Here is a 23200-nt window from a genome sequence, read left to right on the forward strand (position 1 = left end):
CATGTATTTTCATGTCCTATTTTGCAAACGTCTTGTCCAGTTGCTTGAATGGTGGACCCTGTGAAGATCAATAAATATACTTAAAAAAAATAAATAATAAGGCAACCTGATGTGAACTCAAAACTATACACCATCATGACTCAGCACATTTCTTTTGATAAAAAAAAAACCAACATACAAATCCCTTTTAACATAAAACTACAATTCATGCAATCACAGCAATGACTTGCACCCGCTATGGAATCACTAAAAACATGTTTTTATTGAGAAAGCAACATACACTTGTACTTGTGTCTTAAAAAAAGTGGAATAAAATTAAAAAAGAAATTAAGGAGTCGCAAAATTTCACACAATTGTCATGGTTGGCGGATGTCCAGGGGGGCTGAGGGGTGTGGAGGGAGACGCGGGACGGATGTGGGCCTGATTTAGAACCTTCCAGAACGCTCTCGATCCCTGGACCTCCGTCTCTCCCGGTCCCGCCCGCCACCACCGCCAGCTCCGCCACCTCCGCCACCACCGCCCGCACCGCCGCCGCCGCCACCGCCGGCGCCGCCGCCGCCACGCCCACGGTCGCGGTCTCGAGAACGAGAACGCCTCTCCCGGGACCGCGAACGAGAACGGTGCCTGGTGGGAACAAGGAAGTGTGAATAATATAACTATATATATAACACACACAACACAATATAACACGTAACTGAGTTAGCAGCACTAACGGTAACTTTCTGAAGGGGTGTGAATAAATGGTAAATGGACTGCACTTATATAGCGCTTTTCCACCTTAGCGGCACTCAAAGCGCTTTACAATGACCTCTCATTCACCCATTCACACACACACTCACACACCAATGGCGGTAGCTGCCCTGCAAGGTGCTAACCTGCTCATTGGGAGCAATTTGGGGTTAGGTGTCTTGCTCAAGGACACTTCGACATGTGGACAGTCGGAGCTGGGATTCGAACCGCTGACCCCTCGATCACTGAACGACCCGCTCTACCAACTGAGCTACAGCCGACCCACGCATAAGGCTGACTTTTTGGGTGTGTGCTTGTGGGTGAGGCAAAACACGAATAATGGACAGAGTGACATGCACATCCATAAACCCAAAAGGGCTCTTCCTCTTGCGACGCGAACTGTATTGGATATATACTCTGAACGCCATGTCGTCTAAGGGCCTAAATGAAGACACTGACATTCGTCCGTTCCTGTAAAAAGCTCCGGGTTTCTGTCGCTCTTACCTTCTCAATGTACATTCGGTATTTTGACTTGGTCGGTTGCTACTCAAAAGTTTTCCTATTGTACTTTTTTCTATCGTACCTTTATCCATGTAGCTTAGCTAGCGGCGCCGCCATAGTAGTCAGTGATCATACTGTATGACGGCTTATCGGCCTGATTTTGTTTGTGTGACACCCTATTGTGGTTCTCCCCTCTAATATCGTACAGTTGTGTACTGTATTATTGTATCCCTATATGATGTGTGTGTTAATCTATTGTACCACATGCCATTGATGGTGTGAATTGACAGGTATGGGATTTTCTTCTGTATACACAGTTCTCAGTCACTAGCTGTGTTCGGAATCGCTCCCTATTCATATAGTGCACTATATAGGGCGTCAGCCATTTTGTTTGTAGTGTCCGAATTCTCCACGGAATTTCCGTTCCCTATATAGTCCACTATTTATTACCCACAATTCACCTTGGTTTGCAGGGAACAGTGCATGTACCCTACATTTTCTCCGTTCCCTAGGTAGTTCACTACATGGTGAACCCTATATAGGGAATAGGGAGCGAGGGAACGAGGGAGCGAGGGAACGAGGGAGCGATTCCCAACACAGCTACCATGTCCTGTGCTGGTCATGTCCTACTGATGGTATCCACTCGCTTTGAAGACGAGTGACGTTGTATCTACTTTCGCTGTCATCGCAATAGGCTCAGGTGTGCCTCATTCCTCCTGATTACACCCGTTTGTCATGTGACTGTGTCGCAGGTAGATCTAAGATGGTGCCTTTTGCTATCGAGTCCGATGGAAGAGCTTCGCTCGAGACGTCACGCGTTTGATTCAGGTACAAGAAATGCCTTAACCATGGAGCCCAGCAGTGTGCGAGTCCGCGCTTTTTCATTTTGAAAACACGAATCATCTCTCTTTTGGTCGAGACTACGACCAACATGGGTTAAGATGTGACCGTTATTAGTTCAAATCTAACACGGTCGCATTTGTGCGAGCGCATGAGGATCAAGGCTACTTTAGTGAACGGTGGCACGCATGCACTAACATATTTCCATATCATACGTTTCCTTCACATGTCATGTCATGGTTATGAGTGACAAGGGTCATATGAATGACCAGGGTCATGTCAGGCTTATGCACTAGACACACCCCTTCAAATAAAGTGTTACCGTGCTAATTTTACTGACAGTACTAACTGGTACAAAACAGCAATAACTAAAAAGCCATTTTTGGTTGGTCAAACTGTAAAGGCACAGCTCTCTGGGATGTGGAGGTCCCGTACCGCACAGCTTTCTGGGATGTGGAGTCTCGTACCTTTTCCTCCGTCGACCGTACAGCTCCCGGCGCAGTTCTCTCGATATGGGCTTCAGATGCATGAAGTTGCAGAAGCCGCCTCGGGTGCACTCTCTGTGAACAACAGGCGTGTGAAGGGTTAAAACTGAACGGGCGGGCGTGCGTGTGTGTGTGTGTGCGCGTGTGTGTGTGCGTGTGTCCAGCCAGCTGTATCCTTTGGTGAGAATGTTACCACCACCCAACAGGCCTATCTTTACCTCATCTTTTACCTTCCTCTGAACTCAATTCAAGTGACCACAGACCTATTTAATTTGTGTTTAATGGTCGTGCTGAAGCAGTGACATGATAGGACCCCTCCGATTTGTTTGGAAAAGGAAATAGAAATCAGAAACGTTGGATTACGGACTCCTGACAACTTTCGGAGTTATTTCTGGGTTAACAAGCACACAGTGTTTAAAAAGCCTTTAATCCATCGGGCTATACAGGCCTACAATAAAAAAAAACTACATGTTTTGGTTTTTATTGTTGCCTACAGATGGATTAAAGGCTTTTTAACCACTTTTCCACCCAATAAGTTAATGAATTTGAGCGAGCGCGTCCTCACTCAGGGATGAGGGAAATCGCTGCTATATAACTTTTTTGTATTCCTTCTATGTATGCAACTCTCCTACTGTGTACTATTTGCCCCACTATTTTAAGACTGTATATTTATTTGCCCAGGGACTGCGGGTGGAAATTAGCTGTTTAGCTATAACCTTGTACAGTGCATCTCTCCCTATTCTATAGGGTAAATGTCTACTGTACCTTGTCCCCGTCTTAAAAATAAATAAAATCAATCACGTTCCGCAGCTAAAACGCAACCGGTATGAAACGCGTGGCTCCCGGAGCCGGAGCGCATCCGCACCGCGTGTGAGCCTGACTGCACCGTTGCAAATAACGTTACTAACTGTATGACATTTCAGAAAGCTATTCTAACTAGCTAGCTGTCCCACTATGTCTTTGCATGTTAGCCCTGTACCTAGAAGTAGGTCGGCATAGACTGTTAGGTGAGATAGAGTATTTGCATAGCGTGTTATAACCTACTCATATTTGGGTTTCCCCTTTTTCCGCCTCCCAGTGTCATTTGGGTCCAAACTAACACAAACCCGACAACATAGGCATGTATTGGTTTAGAGTTTAGTTTATTGGTTTGAGTGTAAAATGTTTATCTTTTCAATTATATTGATAGTAATACATGTTTATTGCTGGGTTTGTGAACACCATTACTAGTACACCACGCTGCCTGCGTCACATGGTTGCAGATAATATATGAGATATTATGACACGGGAGAAATAGGGCTACTATAGCTGTTCTAGAAAAGTTGCTATGAGGACTTATATTTTGATTTAGAAAAACGTTTTTCAGTTTCTATCTAAATGTAGAATGTCGCCCAGGTAAGGGTGGTGGCGGGGTTCTGACACTTCATAGTTTGTTAAAATAAAAACATACAGGATGATAAGGAGGAGGAATTATACTTCATAATTAATGATAATAATAATATAATAATAATAATATATATAAACAGCAATTCTGATGCGTTGAAAGTGCAGCAATTGCAATGCCAATTAATTAGGCTAAAGAAATGACGATTCCCCTCATTTTAAACTGGTTTGAACCGACTTCCGGTTTAAGCCCCGCCCACTTCCAGTTTTGTCCGATTCCGAATAAGAATCCGAATAATTAGCTATGAAATACAAATACAAATAGTGGGCTCCCGGCACACCGCTACTATAGATACGACATCATGGACTATAGATCCGACAGTAAGGACTAGAGATTCAACAGTATGGACTCTGTGTAATTGGGAAATAGTTCTTGTGCTGTGTGACATTGCACATTCAAAATTTGAAACCTGGTGGTTGGACATTAATGGCCGAAGTCAGTTTTAAAACAGACAAATCTATACGGAATGAACTGGAAGGGTAGAGGGGGTATGAGCGTGGTGACGTGTGACGTACTGACCCCATCTCATACTGGCGACAGCAGGCTTCCCGGAAGTCGGTGACTGGGGACAGTTCTGCGTGGATGGGCTGGCCGTTGAACCAGCGGTTATTCAGGTCCATGACCGCCTTCTCCGCATCCTCCTCCCGCCGGAACTGGGCGACAAACACACACAAAGGTCTCAAAAAGTGTCCCATATGACGACGAGTCACTAAGTTCTCGGAGGGCCGTTAGTCCCCAGACACCCCACCTTCACGTAGACGTTCCCGACCAGGTGGTCGCCGAGGTTGTCGCACACGTTCATCTCCTCCACCTCTCCGTACTTCTCCTCCATCTCAGTGAAGACCTCCTGCAAAGAGAAGGACGGAAAACACAACTGAGGAAGAATACAAGTGTTCTACTGCATCTCGGAACACTCCCAGCGTTCTACTGCGTCTCGGAACCCTCCCAGTGTTCTACTGCATCTCGGAACACTCCCGGTGTTCTACTGCATCTCGGAACACTCCCAGTGTTCTACTGCGTCTCGGAACACTCCCAGCGTTCTACTGCATCTCGGAACACTCCCAGCGTTCTACTGCATCTCGGAACACTCCCAGTGTTCTACTGCATCTCGGAACACTCCCAGTGTTCTACTGCGTCTCGGAACACTCCCAGCGTTCTACTGCATCTCGGAACACTCCCAGCGTTCTACTGCATCTCGGAACACTCCCAGTGTTCTACTGCATCTCGGAACACTCCCAGTGTTCTACTGCATCTCGGAACCCTCCCAGTGTTCTACTGCATCTCGGAACCCTCCCGGTGTTCTACTGCATCTCGGAACCCTCCCAGTGTTCTACTGCATCTCGGAACACTCCCAGTGTTCTACTGCATCTCGGAACACTCCCAGTGTTCTACTGCGTCTCGGAACACTCCCAGTGTTCTACTGCATCTCGGAACACTCCTATTCTTATTATATTATATATTATACACCTTATTCTCCTATGATTCTTTTCTCTACTATGATTCACAAATTCTGAGAATTTTTATGCATTTATTTATATTATGAAAAAAAAAAAAGATTTGGGGGAATTTGTGAATTCCAAAAGTGTCTCTTGGGTAATGATGAAACATAGTAAACCAGAATACCTTGTAAATAGAGTATAATATTAAATTAATATAAAATATTTGGTTCCGTCCATTTTTTGGACTTAAGTTAGACATTATGTTGTCAGAATCTTGTTTGCCAGCAGTCCAGAAGAGGTGCAATCATTTTGCGCTTGGGGTATATTCAATGGTGTATCTAACTTGTAGTCGGATGGTTGTAAATTATACTCCATCACATTGATAATCATCAATCATCTAATCTAATTGTTTTGAAATCAAGTTGGGACCCCTTAATCTGGTCAACACCATTGATCTATTATGCCTTGAGAGATTGACAGGCTAATTAGGGAGTCGAACTAATGCCCCCCTAAGGCTGCATGTTTACCACCGGACTGGCTAAGAGCCGACAGCCTTTTCCACGGACCTGAACTAATTATTCTCCATTGTACAAATACTGACTGCTTTCATCAGCAACTGAGGGTCAATATTGCCACTACCGAATGGCTCCTGTTGAGAATCGGGTGACTGTCATACCTGGACGAATCAATAAACATGACTGCATTTGGTGCAACATCACACAGCAGATCCCGAGAGGTCACTCACCTCGAAGAACTCGTCGTAGTGCTCCTGCATCTCCACATCACTGACCGCACCTGAAAACAGGACCAACCAATCAGAGCAAAGCTAGAAGGGCGCCAGATCCGCAGGGCATTCGAACCGACGACATTTGCACCTGGCGTCTTCAAAAAGAGTCCAACACATTTCAATTACCATGATAAATTTGGAAAGTCTAGCATCCCCCTATACCATTAATAATTCATTTACTTTCAATAGGCCTACATCTCCATCTGAAAATAACAGGTGCAAAAGGTGTCTTATGTATAATGCACATTGTATCGAAAGGGTTGGAAGTAACGTTTGTGTAGAATATCGCATCAGTTTGCCTCAGCACCAGATAGCTTCTGTGTGACACTTAAGTTACTGACGATGATGAAGACACACTAGCGCTACGCGAGACGACATCGGATAGAAACGTGCAACAGCATAGCACTGCCCAGCACTGCAATGTCAGTTACGTTGGCAGACAGCAACCGGGCTTGGTGAAGACCATATGATGTTAGGCTAAACGCTACCAGATCCTTGTTATTCTAATTTAGATCCAACGACCCTTCTTTCTTTTCTGTTCCTCACAAAAAAACTATTTTTGTGAGGAAATGTAGCCCCCCACCCCCCCCCGTTTTTATCTGTATTTTGTGTATTATGTTGCCTTGACATGCATTTCCATTTCACTTCATGTCGGTAAAGGCCGACACTCTTGTTAATTTGCGTTTTTGTTTTGTTTATGAAAACGTGGTTTTCAGTGTGTGAGACTCAATAAAGATGTTTGGATAATAATAAACGCTACCCGATCCTGAAGGCAAGAGAATACACTGGAAGAACCTAAACTCATCTCAAACCATCCGTTTCACATCCGGGACGCCTTCGGGAAGGACCCGTCTAAGGCTAGACTGTACTTCATTGGGCTATATGTACTGCTTACTTTTGAGTCCAGCCAATAATAAGATGCAGTAGCATCTATGTAGCCCTGTATTCAGGTCCAACGTTTTCAGAGAAACATGTAAAGGGTATTTATTACATTATCCTATGAAAAGAATCATTTTGCTTGTAAACCAGGTCTTAGGAGGCACAGATCGTCAACTTGGCCATGTGGTTCCCTGACCAGGAGACATGTTTCAGTGTGGGTGGTGGGTGTGTGTATGTTAACGGTACAGAAAGGCGCAGTGGATGCCGCGAGGCCCTGCGTCTGAGGGGGGAACTTACAGTGCAAACCATCGGCCGACTGGGCAGAGTTTTGTGGGTTACGGTAAATGTTCAAGAGGGCAATCGTCTGAAATACAAAGCGTACACTGTGATACACATCAAGCAGAGATGGAGGGGGAAGGGGGAATTGGGGGAGAAAAAGTTAAATTAGATTTTTTAGTCGGGACCTCAAGTCAGTCCTAACCAGGGTTCATACTAGTGTCAGCTAAGACTTCCTCGGTTAACAGTCTCTAAGCTGCAACCTCTCCGGCAGCACTCGGCCCCTCCTCGAACTACAGCGCTCCGCTGTGAACGGAAAGGTGCGATAGGGTGATGAGACGCCCGAAGCGCGAAGACGCTGGAAGAGAAGGGAACTGTGGAGGCAAACCGCAGGTCAAATCGGTCAGGACCTCACCATGGGAAGCTGTAATCACAGGGATCTCAGAACTAGCCACTGGTTTGGGTCGCGGTACTGTGGAACTTAACACGTGATCGTCGATCCGGAATACAAGTTAATTCGTAAGGGAACATGGCGGTGGTTAGCTGTGAAATGAGAAAACGGTGAGGTGGTGTGAAGTTCAACTAGTTTCGAGATCCCCGTTTGGAAACAGAAGTGGAAGTCAGGACAGAGTATCGGTCACTACAGAGAACTCACAGTGGTCACTACCTGAGAGAGAGGCCGGGGCTGCGTTCCCAATCGCATACTTCTACTTCTTACTACCAGTACCTACTACAGCTGCCCTTAGAAAGTACGTACTTTGCAAGCAGTAGGCATCCAATTGGGACATACTACCTTGTCATAACATTGCGCCTTGAAATTTGCCCACATCCGTCGCTGTCCATAACGCGACATTCGTCTACAGCTGTCACGACTCGCACATGTGACGCACATTTCCGCTGCGCACAGGATTGTGGGTCAGAATAGCCAGAAAAGCCTGCTGGCTTGCATACTGCGAAATACGACCGGATGTAGTAGGACATCCTGGTATTTTTGCCATACTGCATGTGGCATACTATGTATTGGGACATACTACATCCTGTTTTGGCGTACTATATAGTAGGGTAGTATGCGATTGGGAACGCAGCCTCTGTGTCAGCTCAGCTAGACAGGGCTCAACACTTGGTACGACCTCACACCATATCTAGACCTACACTCAAAGCTATTGACAACTAAAGCCTGGTTATTACTAAAATAACCTATTGACAACTAAAGCCTAAAACTGTTATTATTCCAGGTGAGTTTGGGTTGTAGAAAGGGATAATAATAATAATAATAAAGTGTTTCTGATTTTAAGGGGGAGGCCTAGCAGCTTTTGAGGGAGTGGATATGGAATGGTAGGTAGGTACTGCATTTGTAACGCGCTCCCCATCCAGTTGTTACACTGGCCCGGAGCGCCATTCACACACCAATGGCGGCAGCTGCCATGCAAGGCGCTTGCCTGCTCATTGGGGGCAATTTGGGGTTCAGTGTCTTTGCCCAAGGACACTTCGACAGGTAGTCAGGAGGAGGCGGGATTCGAACCGCCGACCCTACGATCGCTGAACGACCCGCTCTACCGACTGAGCTACGCCGCCGCCGGTATTTGACTGAACTGTGCTATGAGCAGACGACAGTGACATTAAATCATGTTTGGCTAGTTCTGGTCTTAACATCTCCAAACTCTTAATTGCAACCAATAGCTGAGATTTGAACGTAGGGTTAATCTAGTAGTAATGTAGTTTGATATGTGGAATAGCAGGTGTTTATCTAATATATGACAGAGGTAAGGTTGGTTCCCTGTTAACAGCGCAGAGGCAGTCCCTCCCTGCAACGTGACCCTCTATTTTGGGAATCATGGGTAGGGGGGGGGGAAAGGAGGAGGGATTTCTGCACCTCTTGAGGCTAACAAATCTGTTGGACTTACAGCGAGAGGCGTCGGCCGTCTGTGCACTGTTTTGGGGGTTACGGTAGACGTTTTGAATCAAGATGGTCTGCAGAGGGAAGAATAGAAAGATACATGATCAGATGAAGTTCCTTAATGAGGTCCGGCGCCCTGAGACTAGCCGCTTAATGAGGTCTTCACACCGAGTCATGAGATTAGCTGTTAGGGTTTCTTAAGTTTATTTAGCATAGACTGGCGTTTAATGTCTTTGATCCAGCTATGCAGCAGCCTACGGTTTCATCCGTCTTCCCAGGGAGGGGCTTGAAATAAAGGATGGTTGCAGGCAGTTTGTGCGTATGGGAATCCAGTTGGTTTGAGATTTGAAAGTAAACGTTACGGCACACCGATCTGACGGTCAGACTGGTCTCGATGTGTGCACGCCGTCTACGGAAACGGGCAGAACTGGGCAGTTTGAGCCAATCAGAAAATGCTTTCTATCACGATTGAACAGTTAACATTAGTACGAGTATTTACCGGTTAACAAAGCTGCTTATTTGCGCACCAAGTGGTATCGATGCACTTTTATCTTAAGGCTGAATTCTTAAGACTGAGATTTTGGAGAAAAAAAATCGAAATGTTTCAGTAAAGCATATCTATATTAGGCTCATGTTGCCACAGAGGCTCTGATCAAATGAAGCTAAACGTTGACCATAGATGAGGCGCGTTCGCTCCCATCTTCCTGTCGGAGGAAACAGGTTTCTGAAGGAGGGGGTGCTGTGTATTCTGTGAGTCTGGGGCTTCGGACAACTCACGACCACACGACTGATTGTGTTACACGATGTGTTAAAGTTACATGCAAAATACCATAATGTCATAACCAAATACAGTACTTCTGATAATATAACCACTCTACGCAATACACCAGTCCTATCTTTTTAATTCAATCGAATTGGCCGCCTCTGAAAAAGAACAGAACACAAGGTTAGTGAGATCTAGCTAGACAGTCTCAAACAGGAAATCTGAAATGCAAGTCACACACAGGGTTAGTGCAGAGGGAACACTTTTAACAGATTATCCATTACGTCTAATTGTTAAATTACATAACAGTTTACATGATGTGCTTTCAATTGTCACAAGGTCACAGTTTGGTAACTGGGTTATAACCAACTTGGCCATCTTCAAAACGCACCAAGTTAATGATTCATGCATCATAACTGTACATAACGTTTTTACATGATGCATTACAAAACTGGGAAAAAATACTATTTTACAAGAACAAGAACCAAGCATACACCCTCTGTTTACATTTGTCTAGCTAAAGAGAGGTCATTACATTACATTACATTACAGTCATTTAGCAGACGCTTTTATCCAAAGCGACTAACAATAATTGCATTTAACGTAGGAAGAGCCAATGTCCTACTACTTGCCAGAACTCACAAGTGCATCTTCTCTCTAAAACAAGTGACTAAGAGCATCATCTAGTGCTGAAGGCAAAGTGCAAGAATCACAATCTAAAGTGCAATATAATATAATAAGTGCTTAGGTGGGAGAATTGTTGTAGTACTTCTTGAAGACTCAGGTCACTAAACATGAGCAAGTACCTCGCTACTAGCTATTCGTATCCTTTGGAAATATTATTAGGACAGGGATATATGCACACATGGATTCATTTATTCTTTATTGCCTAGATGGATACGATGGACTTATTATATTATATTGCACTGTACTTTAGATTGTGATTCTTGCACTTTGCCTTCAGCACTAGATGATGCTCTTAGTCACTTGTTTTAGAGAGAAGATGCACTTGTGAGTTCTGGCAAGTAGTAGCACATTGGCTCTTCCTACGTTAAATGCAATTATTGTTAGTCGCTTTGGATAAAAGCGTCTGCTAAATGACTGTAATGTAATGTAATGTAATGACTGTAATGTAATGTAATGACTGTAATGTAATGTAATGTAATGACTGTAATGTAATGTAATGTAATGTAATGACTAATGTAATGTAATGACTGTAATGTAATGTAATGTAATGTAATGTAATGACTGTAATGTAATGTAGTGGCCATGTTCTGCTCACCTGGCTGAAGGTGGGCTTGTTGTGCAGCCTGGAGCAGCGGTCTCCATGTCTGCACGCTCCAATCTTGAAATAGAAAGAGCAGTTGACCCTGGAAGAGGGGCAGAGGGTGAGAGAGAGTAGTTGACCCTGGAAGAGGGGCAGAGGGTGAGAGAGAGCAGCTGACCCTGGGAGAGGGGCAGAGGGGGAGAGAGAGCAGCTGACCCTGGAAGAGGGGCAGAGGGTGAGAGAGAGTAGCTGACCCTGGAAGAGGGGCAGAGGGTGAGAGAGAGCAGCTGACCCTGGAAGAGGGGCAGAGGGTGAGAGAGAGTAGCTGACCCTGGAAGAGGGGCAGAGGGTGAGAGAGAGTAGCTGACCCTGGAAGAGGGGGAGAGAGAGCAGCTGACCCTGGAAGAGGGGCAGAGGGTGAGAGAGAGTAGCTGGAAGAGGGGCAGAGGGTGAGAGAGAGTAGTTGACCCTGGAAGAGGGGCAGAGGGTGAGAGAGAGTAGCTGACCCTGGAAGAGGGGCAGAGGGTGAGAGAGAGTAGCTGACCCTGGAAGAGGGGCAGAGGGTGAGAGAGAGTAGCTGACCCTGGAAGAGGGGCAGAGGGTGAGAGAGAGTAGCTGACCCTGGAAGAGGGGCAGAGGGGGAGAGAGAGTAGCTGACCCTGGGAGAGGGGCAGAGGGGGAGAGAGAGCAGCTGACCCTGGAAGAGGGGCAGAGGGTGAGAGAGAGTAGCTGACCCTGGAAGAGGGGCAGAGGGTGAGAGAGTAGCTGACCCTGGAAGAGGGGCAGAGGGTGAGAGAGAGCAGCTGACCCTGGAAGAGGGGCAGAGGGTGAGAGAGGGTAGCTGACCCTGGAAGAGGGGCAGAGGGTGAGAGAGAGCAGCTGACCCTGGAAGAGGGGCAGAGGGTGAGAGAGAGCAGCTGACCCTGGAAGAGGGGCAGAGGGTGAGAGAGAGTAGCTGACCCTGGAAGAGGGGCAGAGGGTGAGAGAGAGTAGCTGACCCTGGAAGAGGGGCAGAGGGTGAGAGAGAGTAGCTGACCCTGGGAGAGGGGCAGAGGGTGAGAGAGAGTAGCTGACCCTGGGAGAGGGGCAGAGGGTGAGAGAGAGTAGCTGACCCTGGAAGAGGGGCAGAGGGTGAGAGAGAGTAGCTGACCCTGGAAGAGGGGCAGAGGGTGAGAGAGAGTAGTTGACCCTGGAAGAGGGGGAGAGGGTGAGAGAGAGCAGCTGACCCTGGAAGAGGGGCAGAGGGTGAGAGAGAGTAGCTGACCCTGGAAGAGGGGCAGAGGGTGAGAGAGAGTAGCTGGAAGAGGGGCAGAGGGTGAGAGAGAGTAGTTGACCCTGGAAGAGGGGCAGAGGGTGAGAGAGAGTAGTTGACCCTGGAAGAGGGGGAGAGGGTGAGAGAGAGCAGCTGACCCTGGAAGAGGGGCAGAGGGTGAGAGAGAGCAGCTGACCCTGGAAGAGGGGCAGAGGGTGAGAGAGAGTAGCTGGAAGAGGGGCAGAGGGTGAGAGAGAGTAGTTGACCCTGGAAGAGGGGCAGAGGGTGAGAGAGAGTAGCTGACCCTGGAAGAGGGGCAGAGGGTGAGAGAGAGTAGCTAACCCTGGAAGAGGGGCAGAGGGTGAGAGAGAGTAGCTGACCCTGGAAGAGGGGCAGAGGGTGAGAGAGAGCAGCTGACCCTGGAAGAGGGGCAGAGGGGGAGAGAGAGTAGCTAACCCTGGAAGAGGGGCAGAGGGTGAGAGAGAGCAGCTGACCCTGGAAGAGGGGCAGAGGTGGAGAGAGAGTAGCTGGAAGAGGGGCAGAGGGTGAGAGAGAGTAGCTGACCCTGGAAGAGGGGCAGAGGGTGAGAGAGAGCAGCTGACCCTGGAAGAGGGGCAGAGGGTGAGAGAGAGTAGCTAACCCTGGAAGAGGGGCAGAGGGTGAGAGAGAGTAGCTGACCCTGGAAGAGGGGCAGAGGGTGAGAGAGAGTAGCTGGCCCTGGAAGAGGGGCAGAGGGTGAGAGAGAGTAGCTGACCCTGGAAGAGGGGCAGAGGGGGAGAGAGAGTAGCTGACCCTGGAAGAGGGGCAGAGGGGGAGAGAGAGTAGCTAACCCTGGAAGAGGGGCAGAGGGTGAGAGAGAGTAGCTGACCCTGGAAGAGGGGCAGAGGGTGAGAGAGAGTAGCTGACCCTGGAAGAGGGGCAGAGGGGGAGAGAGAGCAGCTGACCCTGGAAGAGGGGTAGAGGGTGAGAGAGAGTAGCTAACCCTGGAAGAGGGGCAGAGGGGGAGAGAGAGTAGCTAACCCTGGGAGAGGGGCAGAGGGTGAGAGAGAGTAGCTGACCCTGGAAGAGGGGCAGAGGGGGAGAGAGAGTAGCTGACCCTGGAAGAGGGGCAGAGGGGGAGAGAGAGTAGCTAACCCTGGAAGAGGGGCAGAGGGGGAGAGAGAGTAGCTGACCCTGGAAGAGGGGCAGAGGGGGAGAGAGAGCAGCTGACCCTGGGAGAGGGGCAGAGGGGGAGAGAGAGTAGTTGACCCTGGAAGAGGGGCAGAGGGGGAGAGAGAGTAGTTGACCCTGGAAGAGGGGCAGAGGGTGAGAGAGAGCAGCTGACCCTGGAAGAGGGGCAGAGGGGGAGAGAGAGTAGCTGACCCTGGGAGAGGGGCAGAGGGTGAGAGAGAGTAGCTGGAAGAGGGGCAGAGGGGGAGAGAGAGTAGCTGACCCTGGAAGAGGGGCAGAGGGGGAGAGAGAGTAGTTGACCCTGGAAGAGGGGCAGAGGGTGAGAGAGAGTAGCTGACCCTGGAAGAGGGGCAGAGGGGGAGAGAGAGTAGTTGACCCTGGAAGAGGGGCAGAGGGTGAGAGAGAGCAGCTGACCCTGGAAGAGGGGCAGAGGGTGAGAGAGAGTAGCTGGGCGTTCAACTCTCACTGGAAACGAGGAAACAGTGAGAGATATTGGAGATATAGCTAGGCTAGCTAGCTAGCGTTAGGGCTGGCTAGCTATGCTTGGCGCACATGCCTTGGTAAGCTAGGCTAAGCTAGCCCACGACTTCCTAAGCTAAGCTAGGCTAAGCTAGGCTAAGCTAAGATAAGCTAGGCTAAGCTAGGCTAAGCTAGGCTAAGCTAGGCTAAGCTAGCCCACGACTTCCATTCACAGCTAGCTACATGCTAAGCTAGGCTAAGCTAGGCTAAGCTAGGCTAAGCTAGCCCGCGACTTCCATTCACAGCTAGCTACATGCTAACCAGCCATTTGCAGAGCAATACCCGTCTCATAGACCACGACACATTCCCCAGTGAAACAGCTATTGACGGGAACATTCATGTCCGTCCAGCCTTCATGATTAATTAAATAACAATAATAAAAGACTTATTAAAACTTACTTGTCTTTCTCTGTACCGAAAATGGAGGCCAGGTACTCCGCCATTTTCGGTTCGTCGAAGGAGTTGTGGTCGACGTCATGACGTCATATGACGCGCTTCCGCCGCGTTTAGTGTCATTACCGGGTTTTCTCTTCTCGCGTGATTTTCTTTACCAACCAACTTCTGGCATAACCACGCCCCCGCGAGTTTTCATTGGGTTAGGGATAGGGATAGGGTTAGGTTTGTGAATAGTTAACGAAGCACAAGCCCCGTGGCCTCCTGACGGCGGACACAGTTAGATAGCTTGAGCACCAGGGTGCACCACGAAACCAATGAAGGAATCGTAGCTGACGTGTGATGCAAGCAACACAAATCACGCTCTCTCGAAATCAAGGGCGGCCGGATCCGCACTAACTCCCATAGGGGTGAAAAAGAGGGGAGGAGAGGAATCAAGCCTGTAGGACAAGCTTAGAGAACAGGTTATGGTTAGTAATTAACTGTAAATTCAGGATAAAATATTAAGGTAACAGTAAAGGTTAGGACTTAGGTTTAGGTAAAGTAGTCTACGTTTTAGGGTTAGAGCAAGGGTCTAGGTTAGGTTTAGGTATAGTAATCCGAGATTTAGGTTTAGAGTAAGGGTTTGGGTTAGGCATAGGTATATTAGTCTGTAAATTTAGGTTTAGGATAAGGGTTTGGGTTAGGCTTAGGTATAAGTAATAAAGGTTTAGGTTAAGGTGAGACATTAATATAAAAGACTTGGCCACTAAGCCTTACATTAAAACTATGCTAACTAATATATTAGTGGCCTGCTACAGATTAGGGTTAGGTTTAGGGTTAGGGTTAGGGTTAGGGATAGGGTTAGGGATAGGGATAGGGTTAGGGTTAGGGGTTAGGGATAGGGTTAGGGATAGGGTTAGGGTTAGGGATAGGGTAAGGGTTAGGGATAGGGTTAGGGTTAGGGATAGGGATAGGGATAGGGATAGGGTTAGGGATAGGGTTAGGGTTAGGGTTAGGGATAGGGTTAGGGTTAGGGTTGTCCAATGAAAACTCGCGGGGGCGTGGTTATGGCAGAAGTTGGTTGGGGGAAAAAATGACGCTGTTTTGCGTCTCATCTCCCATAGGAGGGACTGTTGGACCGATTTTGCATCACAGCACCATTGGCAAAGACAACCGGAACATGAACCTTGTCAATTAAAATACGTAATATAAAATGATACGATTTTATTACTGGCATTCAATTGATAATTTGTGCTAGTATGCCACTGGTGACGTAATAACAATAAGTATACGATAATAACAAAAGAAAAATATTAAACAAACATTCAACATATCATATACATAACATAACATTTGTATTGCCTGTTATGCCCATTTAGAACATATTTCATTTATATTTTATAATATTGCATTTCTACATTTCCTCCTCCCTGGCAGATAGGCCTAATGGTGACACCATTTAGTTGAACCTGGCAATTCCTTAGGCAAATCAGTAACCAGTGTGCACGATGATGTTAGCTGATAAGATCATTACAGATTAGCAAGTGTCAAAAGGGAATGTGAGACTGAGGAGAGAGGAAGTAAGATGGAACCACAACCAGTCTACCTCTGACAACGGTGTTACTCGGTGTGGTGGGGTTCATCTCACAGACTTCTCAGAGAGAGACGGAGAGTGATTTGCACTCTCGGGAGCGAGCAATTTACATACAGACTGTAGGCTATCAATCTTTTTTGGTTTCACACAGATATACGCTTTGAGGAAGATGTCATGCTTGGTCTTGCTGTGGCTGTCTCATCTACTTCTAGCTAACGGAAGAAGGCTTGTGGACTAGAAGATAGCCTACAATGCAATGAGGCCCACCAGGTTCTGGATCAGGCCAGCTCTGGGATTCATCCTGGCTGTGATTCAACTGCTCAGGAGCACCTATGGTGAGTCAAGACCAGGAAAAGGTTGCTTTTAGACAGCATAGACTACAGCTGCAATGGACGTTGCATGCAAGAGTGAGTCACCAGGCACTTGTTATTGTGTTACCTTCACACACAACCTTAAGTCAGGTTGTATATAACATATTTCTTCCAAATATGAAGATGAGCGAACATTTTATGATGATGAAAATAGTTGTAGATGTCAGGACTAATCAATATTGTTTAAGAGAATGATATCCTCCTCTAGCTAAGGGGGAAAAATACATATTTTAGAAAAATAGAAGGGGATCAAGGGATGGATAATAATTTGTGTTTTCCCACATTCTTCATCTTGTCACGTCGGGATGTTTTCTCTGTGACTTCTGGCTGGGTGTGTTTTCAGCTAATCTCAACTTGTTCTATTTACAGTGATATTTTTGTCAATTTCGAATAAGCTCATACCTGCAGTATTTAATATGTTGTTTGTATGTCATTCATCCCTTCAGTCTTTGGGTGAATCACACCATTTCAGATTAGATAGATAGATAGATAGATAGATAGATAGATAGATAGATAGATAGATAGATAGATAGATAGATAGATAGATACTTTCTGACATTAGTTTACCCCTTTAACCACACAGAAAATCCAACGGTTATATTGACCTGCGTCAGTTCCTAGTCGTGAAATGGTGTGATTCACCCAGAGACTGAAGGGATGAATGATACAAACACAATATTTCAATACTGCTAGTGACACCAAACCATTTGCTTGAGTATCAGTGACTGGGTACACTGGTGCACTTGAATCAGATCATTATACAGTACATGCAGGTCTTTGGGATGTCTAGTCCCGAGTGATCACGATGATCAAATGAGGTTTGATGTCTGACTAGATGGCAGGTGATGCTACTTCTCAGTTCTACTTCACAGTTCCTCTGTCTACTTCTCATGCAAATTTCACTCCCACTCTGCAAAAGGAAAATGATACTGATCAGTGTTTTATGTAGCATAAACTCTATGTATTCACTGAATGGAAAATATTACTCCTTTACTGTCAGGCAATATCAATAGCTTTATCTCAAATCCCCCGTCTCCACCGTGCATGACTTAAGGGAGCACACCTTCCCCAATGAGAAGGATCTGTATGTCAAACTCTTTCGCTCAATGGTGTAGAGACTATACTAACAGTATGACCATTAATTACAATATGATTTCAATTAACAAAACAAAAACACATACCCTGCTTGATCCACCGTTATACCAGATTGTGTGGGGATTAACTAATATGATTTTTTCCATTTCTTTTTTCGTATTCTTTATAGGACAAGATCCTAAATGTTACCCGGTGTTGGAAGTGCGTCGGAACACTGTTGTGAGCGTTTTTTCTGGGGAAGATGTGAAGATTAACTGCACCATTCACTTCTGCACAAACTCCACACCATATGTCTTATGGTCTAAAATGTGTGAATCCTCAACTTTTTACTGGAATCCTGTCAATCGAACGGGTCACACAGAAACCATGTGGATGACTAAGACTGAAAACAAAGGAATTTCATTCCTTAAGTTCACCAATATTTCCCCTGGTGATGCTGGTCTATATCGGTGCACGTATGGATCTGCTGTGAGCCATTCAATCAATGTTACTGTCTCAGGTAAACAGAGTCCCCTCTGTGTTTAAACTGTATGTGTAGCTGACAAAAAAAGACCACATTTGCCCATGAGAATTAATATAACAGTACCATGCCCCGCTGAAACTGGCTATCAATATTAATCTATTTCAGAGAAAGTCGAAATCACCACAATTATGCCTAAGAAGAATGAAACGAGTAAGATTTTTTTTTTTTTTACACGTCATTATAATAACACTGCAGACAGGAAGAATGATATATCACTTTGCACTTAACTACTATTGTAATTCTATGTCACATCAGTCTGGCATACCGGTTACTCTTAACGTGAATTCAGTTGAAAGCTGTAGCCTAAAGCAGTACAGCGTGAAGGCAGACTTCCTCTTTCCCTCACAGACAAGCCAGAAGATGAGGACTCCTTCTTGGACCAGGTCCAGTCCTACATTTACTGTCTGGTGGGATTCCCGGTGCTTGTTGTCATGGTGCTAACTATATCCATCCTACTGAGGCGAGGTAGTCGAGGTGAGATGCTCAAGATGTCCATGACGCGTTCATACGGCCTGGACACACTCATAGGGATGTGTCATTTCCTCATTATCTCTGTATTGATTCCGTGATCATTTTTATCTGTCTTTCAAGCAAGGAAAGCTGGACAAGCTGAAAATCGGGTAAGAATGATACAACAGTCTGCTATGTTACAGAATTCCCTGTAATGGTACCATATGCAGTATATTCTGAGTGCTGGTTTGTATGTTTACAGTACATGGATATCCCCATGTCACAACAAGCATCTCCCCACCCCGACCACGCCCCCCTGCCCCTCCCCAACCCCCAGCCCCGCTCCCATCAGCCGCCGCTGACCCACAGGACTGAAGGAATCTACGACAATGCGCCCTCGAGGAAGACACCTCCCCGCACCGCGCCGCCCCCGGCCGCAGCCAATCAGGCGGCGGCGCCGGAGGTCGCCGACCATATCTACGGCAACAGGAAGGCGGAGGGGAGGGGGGGAGAGGGGGAAACGAGCGACCTCCTGTACGCCACGCTCAATCACCAGCTTCCCCCCAAGGCCACAGCCCATCGGCCGAGACCCCAGGAGGAGTGTTCAGAGTACGCTGCCATCCGCATAGCCTGACCCCCCCCCCAGTACCTGGCCACCAGCTACCCACCCTCCTCTCTCCATTGGATGAGGACGAATCATTCCATGTCAGTAATTGGCAAGAGATTGTATGCAATTAATTGTCTTCCTGGACTTTATCTGACACAGTGGTGAGGTTGAGGCTTAGCTGCATGCCCTTTGAGAGCAGAATACTGTATATATGGTTCCACTGAGGTGTTGCCGTTTTACACAGACATGTTGGGCTGTTTCGTCACTTGTGCCAGGATGTGATTTGGAGTGTTTCCTGCTCTGCACAAACCAAAACCCCCATGTGTGCACCTATAGTCACGAATCCTGTTTGAAACTGTGAGAGGCTCATTGTGTCTGAGTCTGTGTTAGCATATCATGGTTGTGTATCCTTAGTCCTGTTGTTTCTGGGTTGTGTGTGTGTGTGTGTGTGTGTGTGTGTGTGTGTGTGTGTGTGTGTGTGTGTGTGTGTGTGTGTGTGTGTGTGTAGAGACACATTATACTGAATATGTTGATCTCCAACCAGTGCACAGAGGCAGACCGCCGGCCGCATACACAGGTTCTGTGGATCATTCCTTGTGCATTGTGTTCCAGTAATGAATGGCAGAGGAAGTCATGGCCACATATCCACATAAACACTGGTCCACTAGACTAGCTGTGTGACAGTCCAATCTAAAGTAATCTTTCAGCTGGAGCACAGTACAAGTCACGGTAGTCTCTTGACCTACTGTGACCTCTGTTTATCTAACGAAGCTCTGCTTTAAACATCGTCATGTTTGTAAACCTCCAGTGTGACACTGATGTGTGCATGTGTCACCGCTCTGCCTGAACAGTGACTAAATTAACCGCAAGATACCCGCAAAGATATAATATATGACTAATGGCTATTAAAAGCGAGTGTATAGCTGTTTGTTTTGATAACATATAATTATAATTGAGCTGGAATTAACCTGGAATTCATCTGGAATATGTAGAGAGTGGGTCGTATGCCCTCCTCCCTTGTTCTCTGTAAAGCGCATTGTGTTGCCTCTGGGTATGAAATGCGCTGTACAAATAAAGCTTTGATTGATTGATTGATTGAACCAAAAATCCTGAAAGTATAGACCACACTGAACATATACCATATGTCAATGCCAGGTACGTAGCTGTTGGTTTTGTCCAGTGGTGTAGTGGAGGGTATACGGAGGTCTGCGGAGTATACCCTCCTCTTCATCCATGGACCCACACTATACCCTCCTCTTCATCCATGGACCCACAGTATACCCTCCTCTTCATCCATGGACCCACAGTATACCCTCCTCTTCATCCATGGACGCACAGTATACCCTCCTCTTCATCCATGGACCCACAGTATACCCACTTCTTCATCCATGGACCCACAGTATACCCTCTTCTTCATCCATGGACCCACAGTATACCCTCCTCTTCATCCATGGACCCACAGTATACCCACTTCTTCATCCATGGACCCACAGTATACCCTCCTCTTCGTCCATGGACCCACAGTATACCCTCCTCTTCATCCATGGACCCACAGTATACCCTCCTCTTCATCCATGGACCCACAGTATACCCTCCTCTTCATCCATGGACCCACAGTATACCCTCCTCTTCATCCATGGACCCACAGTATACCCACTTCTTCATCCATGGACCCACAGTATACCCTCTTCTTCATCCATGGACCCACACTATACCCACTCCTTCATCCATGGACCCACAGTATACCCACTCCTTCATCCATGGACCCACAGTATACCCTCCTCTTCATCCATGGACCCACAGTATACCCTCCTCTTCATCCATGGACCCACAGTATACCCACTTCTTCTTCTATCTATCTCATTAGTGGTATAGGCCTACATGTTAGTTGGTCTTGTGGTATATTAGTGGTATAGCTCAGTTGGTCTTGTGGTATATTAGTGGTATAGCTCAGTTGGTCTTGTGGTATATTAGTGGTATAGGTCAGTTGGTCTTGTGGTATATTAGTGGTATAGGTCAGTTGGTCTTGTGGTATATTAGTGGTAGCCTAGGTCAGTTGGTCTTGTGGTATTTTAGTGGTATAGCTCAGTTGGTCTTGTGGTATATTAGTGGTATAGGTCAGTTGGTCTTGTGGTATATTAGTGGTATAGGTCAGTTGGTCTTGTGGTATATTAGTGGTAGCCTAGGTCAGTTGGTCTTGTGGTATATTAGTGGTATAGGTCAGTTGGTCTTGTGGTATATTAGTGGTAGCCTAGGTCAGTTGGTCTTGTGGTATATTAGTGGTATAGGTCAGTTGGTCTTGTGGTATATTAGTGGTATAGGTCAGTTGGTCTTGTGGTATATTAGTGGTATAGGTCAGTTGGTCTTGTGGTATATTAGTATTAGTATTAGTAAATAGTATGGGTATCATATTTATAGAAATAGTATGGGTATATCATATTTATAGAAATAGTATGGGTATATCATATTTATAGAAATAGTATGGGTATCATATTTATAGAAATAGTATGGGTATATCATATTTATAGAAATAGTATGGGTATCATATTTATAGAAATAGTATGGGTATATCATATTTATAGAAATAGTATGGGTATCATATTTATAGAAATAGTATGGGTATATCATATTTATAGAAATAGTATGGGTATCATATTTATAGAAATAGTATGGGTATATCATATTTATAGAAATAGTATGGGTATCATATTTATAGAAATAGTATGGGTATCATATTTATAGAAATAGTATGGGTATCATATTTATAGAAATAGTAAGGGTATATCATATTTATAGAAATAGTATGGGTATCATATTTATAGAAATAGTATGGGTATCATAGTTATAGAAATAGTATGGGTATATCATATTTATAGAAATAGTATGGGTATCATATTTATAGAAATAGTATGGGTATATCATATTTATAGAAATAGTATGGGTATCATATTTATAGAAATAGTATGGGTATCATATTTATAGAAATAGTATGGGTATATCATATTTATAGAAATAGTATGGGTATCATATTTATAGAAATAGTATGGGTATATCATATTTATAGAAATAGTATGGGTATCATATTTATAGAAATAGTATGGGTATCATATTTATAGAAATAGTATGGGTATATCATATTTATAGAAATAGTATGGGTATATCATATTTATAGAAATAGTATGGGTATATCATATTTATAGAAATATTATGGGTGTATCATATTTATAGAAATAGTATGGGTATATCATATTTATAGAAATAGTATGGGTATCATATTTATATAAATAGTATGGGTATCATATTTATAGAAATAGTATGGGTATATCATATTTATAGAAATAGTATGGGTATCATATTTATAGAAATAGTATGGGTATCATATTTATAGAAATAGTATGGGTATATCATATTTATAGAAATAGTATGGGTATCATATTTATAGAAATAGTATGGGTATCATATTTATAGAAATAGTATGGGTATATCATATTTATAGAAATAGTATGGGTATCATATTTATAGAAATAGTATGGGTATCATATTTATAGAAATAGTATGGGTATCATATTTATAGAAATAGTATGGGTATATCATATTTATAGAAATAGTATGGGTATCATATTTATAGAAATAGTATGGGTATATCATATTTATAGAAATAGTATGGGTATCATATTTATAGAAATAGTATGGGTATATCATATTTATAGAAATAGTATGGGTATCATATTTATAGAAATAGTATGGGTATATCATATTTATAGAAATAGTATGGGTATATCATATTTATAGAAATAGTATGGGTATATCATATTTATAAAAATAGTATGGGTATCATATTTATAGAAATAGTATGGGTATATCATATTTATAGAAATAGTATGGGTATCATATTTATAGAAATAGTATGGGTATATCATATTTATAGAAATAGTAT

At 45.0% G+C, this 23200-nt stretch overlaps 1 protein-coding gene across 2 annotated transcripts; it reads right to left on the reverse strand.

Moving 5' to 3' along the window:
- Positions 1-252: 252 nt before the first annotated feature.
- Positions 253-14711, reverse strand: LOC311327454 (splicing factor U2AF 35 kDa subunit-like). Of its 2 annotated transcripts, XM_084460490.1 has the most exons (8): positions 14648-14711; positions 11323-11410; positions 7402-7468; positions 6184-6233; positions 4748-4846; positions 4519-4652; positions 2538-2630; positions 253-624 (listed from the first exon to the last, which is right to left on the reverse strand). In XM_084460490.1, exons 1-8 carry the CDS (start codon positions 14689-14691, stop codon positions 426-428), a joined length of 774 nt encoding a protein of 257 aa, XP_084316616.1. In that variant the 5' UTR covers positions 14692-14711; the 3' UTR covers positions 253-425. The 2 variants fall into 2 exon arrangements, with proteins under 2 accessions (XP_084316616.1, XP_084316617.1); XM_084460491.1 differs by lacking the exons at positions 11323-11410; positions 14648-14711 and adding an exon at positions 9285-10564.
- Between the last annotated feature and the right edge of the window lie 8489 nt (positions 14712-23200).

The sequence above is a fragment of the Borostomias antarcticus genome (assembly GCF_949987555.1).
Source record: "Borostomias antarcticus genome assembly, chromosome: 32".
Classification (NCBI taxonomy): domain Eukaryota; kingdom Metazoa; phylum Chordata; class Actinopteri; order Stomiiformes; family Stomiidae; genus Borostomias; species Borostomias antarcticus.

What these genes read in the sequence shown, in the direction of transcription:
- LOC311327454 (XM_084460490.1), bottom strand. Translation starts at nt 14,691, where the DNA reads ATGGCGGAGTACCTGGCCTCCATTTTCGGTACAGAGAAAGACAA. An exon ending in ACAAGCCCACCTTCAGCCAG is followed by an intron (nt 7,469 to 11,322) that starts GTGAGCAGAACA and finishes TTTGTATTTCAG; the next exon opens with ACGATTGCCCTCTTGAACAT. An exon ending in ACTACGACGAGTTCTTCGAG is followed by an intron (nt 4,847 to 6,183) that starts GTGAGTGACCTC and finishes TTCTCTTTGCAG; the next exon opens with GAGGTCTTCACTGAGATGGA.